The sequence below is a fragment of the Microtus ochrogaster genome, chromosome 16 (assembly GCF_000317375.1).
Source record: "Microtus ochrogaster isolate Prairie Vole_2 chromosome 16, MicOch1.0, whole genome shotgun sequence".
Lineage (NCBI taxonomy): Eukaryota > Metazoa > Chordata > Mammalia > Rodentia > Cricetidae > Microtus > Microtus ochrogaster.
Window position 1 is genome coordinate 15,274,416 of NC_022018.1, and position 4,428 is coordinate 15,278,843.

The 4,428-nt window shown below is 39.7% G+C and overlaps 1 protein-coding gene across 1 annotated transcript in view; it reads left to right on the forward strand.

Moving 5' to 3' along the window:
* Myo3a (myosin IIIA) overlaps positions 1 to 4,428 on the forward strand; it is a 207,223-nt gene that overhangs the window by 81,159 nt on the left and 121,636 nt on the right. Inside the window, exon 9 of the mRNA XM_005354744.2 lies at positions 4,022 to 4,121. Within this exon, the coding sequence (XP_005354801.1) occupies positions 4,022 to 4,121 (100 nt within the window). The remainder of the gene's footprint in view (positions 1 to 4,021; positions 4,122 to 4,428) is intronic.

Here is a 4,428-nt window from a genome sequence, read left to right on the forward strand (position 1 = left end):
CTCTTACAAAATGCCCTCGCTCTGTTTCCTGGCTCCTGCTGGGGGCCAAGATCCCTCTCACCCCTCAGAAGGGTCTTCAGGAACAGGACCAGGCTCCCCATTTGCCAGGGACCTCACCAACCAAAGGCCTACCTCTTTGATTTAATTGTAGTGGGGAGATCTGTTCTAGGTGTTGTGTGCTGGTCCCTGCGACCTGTGGCCTGCTTCGTCTGCCGCCGCCTGCGTTGTCTGCCCAATAGATACCTTTGAAAGAGAGCAAGGAGGACTACATGAAAAGGGTTGGAGAGAGGGAAAGGAAGAACTGATGGTGTAATTATATTATAATCTCAATAATAAAAAAAATAAGAAAACCGATAGAAGGCAGGAGGAACAATGGAGTAGTGTTGGAGCCAAGCATAGGAACTTTTCTTTGTGTGACACCTAAGAATACTGACCTGAGTGGCATTTTTAAGTCTTGTTTCAAAAGACTACCCTCATTGTTTGCAGTAATTCAGACACACTAGTAAAGAAGAAGATATCTTACGAGTCAACCATATCCCGATCCCCTTGAACTTACAAGCACAGAGTAACAGTTATCTCTGCTAGTTTTCTTGTCATTGTCCCCAATACATTCACAAAGACAACTTATTTAAAAACTTACACCATTAAGCTTCTGGTTTAATATGTAAGAGTGCTCAGAGTAATCTCTCTACTTAGCAGTTAGCTAGAAGGCAACAGCCAAAGCGGTCACCAATTCTTGAGTCTATCACAGAAGATTATAAGGTGAGCTGCCACCTGCAGACTTCCACAGATGAGCAGGAACCTGTGAATACATGCCTCTTCTAGAAGTGGGCTGGGGTAAGTGGGTCAGCATTTGATGAATTTCTGGAAACCCCACTTGGGTGAGTTGGTGAGTTTTAAAACAACAGGGATCATAGTCCCAGGAAACTCCCATACTTCTGTTTCACTTCTAGGAGATCAAACAGGTTCTCAGGTAAATACTGGAAAACTTCAGAGGGAGAGAAAAACAAGTTCAAGAGAATGTGTTTGCCAAAGTCTGGGCCATTGAGACTTGGGATCTTCAAGCCTCACCAACCTGAAGAAAGGGAAATAATCAAACTCCTACCCCCCTCCAGTCATCCTGTTCTCCCAAGAACTGGAGGGGAGTGGAGAAGTAAGAGAATCGTAAGTGCTTGCTAAATTCCCAGGGCAGATGTCCTGGTTCATTTGGAGGCTCAGACTGGATCAGCACAGAGGACCACTGCATGCTTTGATTCCCACACCCTCCCTCCATGATAACAAAGGCAAGTTCATAGTTGTTCTTTTTATGTAATGCATCATTTCTGGCTATCAAGAAAAACAAATACCAGGCCTAAGTGAAAGGGAAACACACATACAGTGACAACCAAGCTGGATGAAACAGAACAAGCATTAGAGCAGCCTCTGAGATGGTAGGCAGATTGAGATCAAGAACTTGTAACACTGAATGCCTGAAACAGAAACAAGTATCTAAAATCCAGTCATCTAAGCTTCTACAATAGACAACTACAAAGGCAAACTAATATTAAAGTGTGTTGAAGAAAATACATGATCACAAAGTACTGCAGAAATCAGTGACATTGAAAACAGGATATGCACAAAACCAAAGGCTGGTAATTCAGAACAATTAATAAAATTGTTGCACCTCTATCCGGAATAAGTGGGTGGGGCAAGATTATTTTTACATTTATCAGAAAGGAAAGGAAAAGGGAAGACATTGCTATAGATCCCCTTGGCATGAACAGCACAAAAGGAACGAAAGAAAGAAAGAAAGAAAGAAAGAAAGAGAGAGAGAGAGAGAGAGAGAGAGAGAGAGAGGGAGGGAGGGAGGGAGGGAGGGAGGAAGGAAGGAAGGAACCTAAAGAACTTGGTTTCAACCAGGGATGTAAGTTTGCTTTAACATATGCAAATAAACAAATGTAATACACATATAAACAGACATAAAAAAAATCATGCAACCATCCCAACAGATGTAGATAAGGGCCTTTGGCAAAACTCAACATCATTTCATGACAAAAATCCAGAAGAACATAGGAAAGATAGAACCATCCCTCAGTGTGACAAAGGTTATGTTTAACAAACCTACAGCCAACATTATTCTACGTGGGAAAATGTGACAGATCAGTGTACACTAAAATGGCTTGATGCTGGGGACATTACATTGACCAGAACTATAAATAGTCATGGTTGAGGAGATACTCAATAATGCAAGAAAACTGAAACATTTGGATCATCTTGTGAAAAACTAGGTATTCATTTTTAAAATACTCAGTATGATACCTTGTTGTTTAGAAAACATTTGTGACATTTGTCTACTTAAACAACAGAACATTCAGTTTACTTCAGCAAGCACACTATCAGGTTAAAGGTAAGGATAAAAACTCAAGCCACCAGTTATCTTCCACAGCTTTGACTCCACAGACAGCAGTATGCATGAATCTAAGTCTTCACTCTGTGGTAGAAATTATGACATATATCCACTTAACTAAATGTGAGAGAACTCCACTTATGTATTCTGTCCAGTCCTCTAATGCCTCCATAGGGTGGGTGTATCTAGGCCTACCTGTGAAGTGGAATTTTCCCATACGTTGAAGGGAAACAGTTCCAGGCAGAGAAAACAGAGAAGGTGTGATACAGAGTCTTTAAAATACCTGGCCTGTTGGGAGATGCTCTGCCCAGAGACTGGCAGCGATACTAAAAGTGTTACAATATTGCCAAGGCCATGAGTTCCATGCCAGGAAATGTTTAAGTTTTTCTATAGACAATTAAGCACCATCTGGGATTCCTAAGCATTGTAACCACATTTTGCCTAAATTTTTGACAGCCAATACCAAAGGCATCACAGACGATGACTTCACAGAAAGGCAGGCTGGGACTGGGCCAGCTAAATATCGACCTCTCTGCTTTTCGCCAGCTGCTCCCTGTCATTCTCCAGCAACAGTTTTTATGCTAAATGGACTCGTAGTGATAGATGAGAAATCTAGAGGCTGTCCTCAGTTAAAAGGATAATTGGACTTCTTTTTCCATTTTTAAAAGAATATATCAAAACAAATTAATCTTTTTAGATAATAGGGGAATATATAAGATGATACTTGCTTGATTCAGCAAATGTGGAGAAAAACTATGCACAATCCTGCCAGGGGAGTCAGGAAGTATCCTGCATAATTTCCTTTCTGTTGACCAATTAAGTAACTGTTGGTTTCCCCAGAAATACAAGTGCCACTATTGCACCCTCAGGCTTATCTTGACATGCTGGCCATTGTTGTGGATTATGGGCATCACAACTAGATGGAACTATTAATTGCTTTCCTTCCTAAGCAGCTTGCATAGAACCTCCTGGATCTACAAAATACCACTGAGCTTGATTTGTGATGAATAATTATTGTCTGGCACAGGATTTTAACTGTTAAGTGCGGCTAATATACCCAATGACAACCAATTGAAGAAAATTAATTTTTCCTTTGCTAGAAGGTGGCAATTTCAGATAGCTTCTTGTTTGGGGGTGGGAAATGTGGAGTCAAAACTAAAATAAGTTTTAAATACTCACTTAATATTTCAAAATTTTGTGATGTTAAAATTTGAAAATGACCATACTTATACCACCAGTGGTCTAGAACTACATCAGAAAAAAAATCATACACCAAGTGAATTCAGTAATTCATCATTCTGTAATAGTTTCAATCACATGTAAAAATATCAATGATGCCTCATATTTTTGACAAATATACATCCTTTCTTTCCCATTTCAAATGACTCAAGAAGGGTTCATGGTAGAAATGATGACCCTTCGATTATTTGTAAGGCACTGTAAGGGAAATGTGTTGTGTTTTCCTAATGCAGAGGAGAAACTAAAGATCAAGTATGTGACGGTCTTTTCTAATAAACTTTCTCTTGGTCTATAAACAGCAGAGAAAAGCTTTTTGGCTCCATGATGTGTATCTTAAACTTACTTCCTCACTGATTAGCAATATGTTCCTAAATCAGCAATGTATTTTCTTTACAGACATGAACGTATTCATACCAAGAAAGGTAACTTAAACAGGTCGCTCATTTCCAATCTGAAGGACGTAGATGACTTAGCAACCCTAGATGTTCTGGATGAGGTAAGAATTGAGTTTAATTAAATTTAAACATTCTAACTTTTTTTTTTACAAAGTTTAGAATGTTTACTGTATTTTATATGTATGAGTGTTTTGCATGTTGTATGTCTATGTACTGTATGCATGCCTGGTGTACAGACATGGACAGAAGGAGGACAGAAGAGAGAATAGGTTTCCCTGGAACTGGAGTTATGGGTGGATATGAGTTTCCATGTGGGTACAGGGAACTGAACCTGGGTCCACTGTAAGAGCAACAAGGGCTCTAAATTTCTGAGCCATCTCTCCATCCTTCTAGACTTTTTTTAGAACT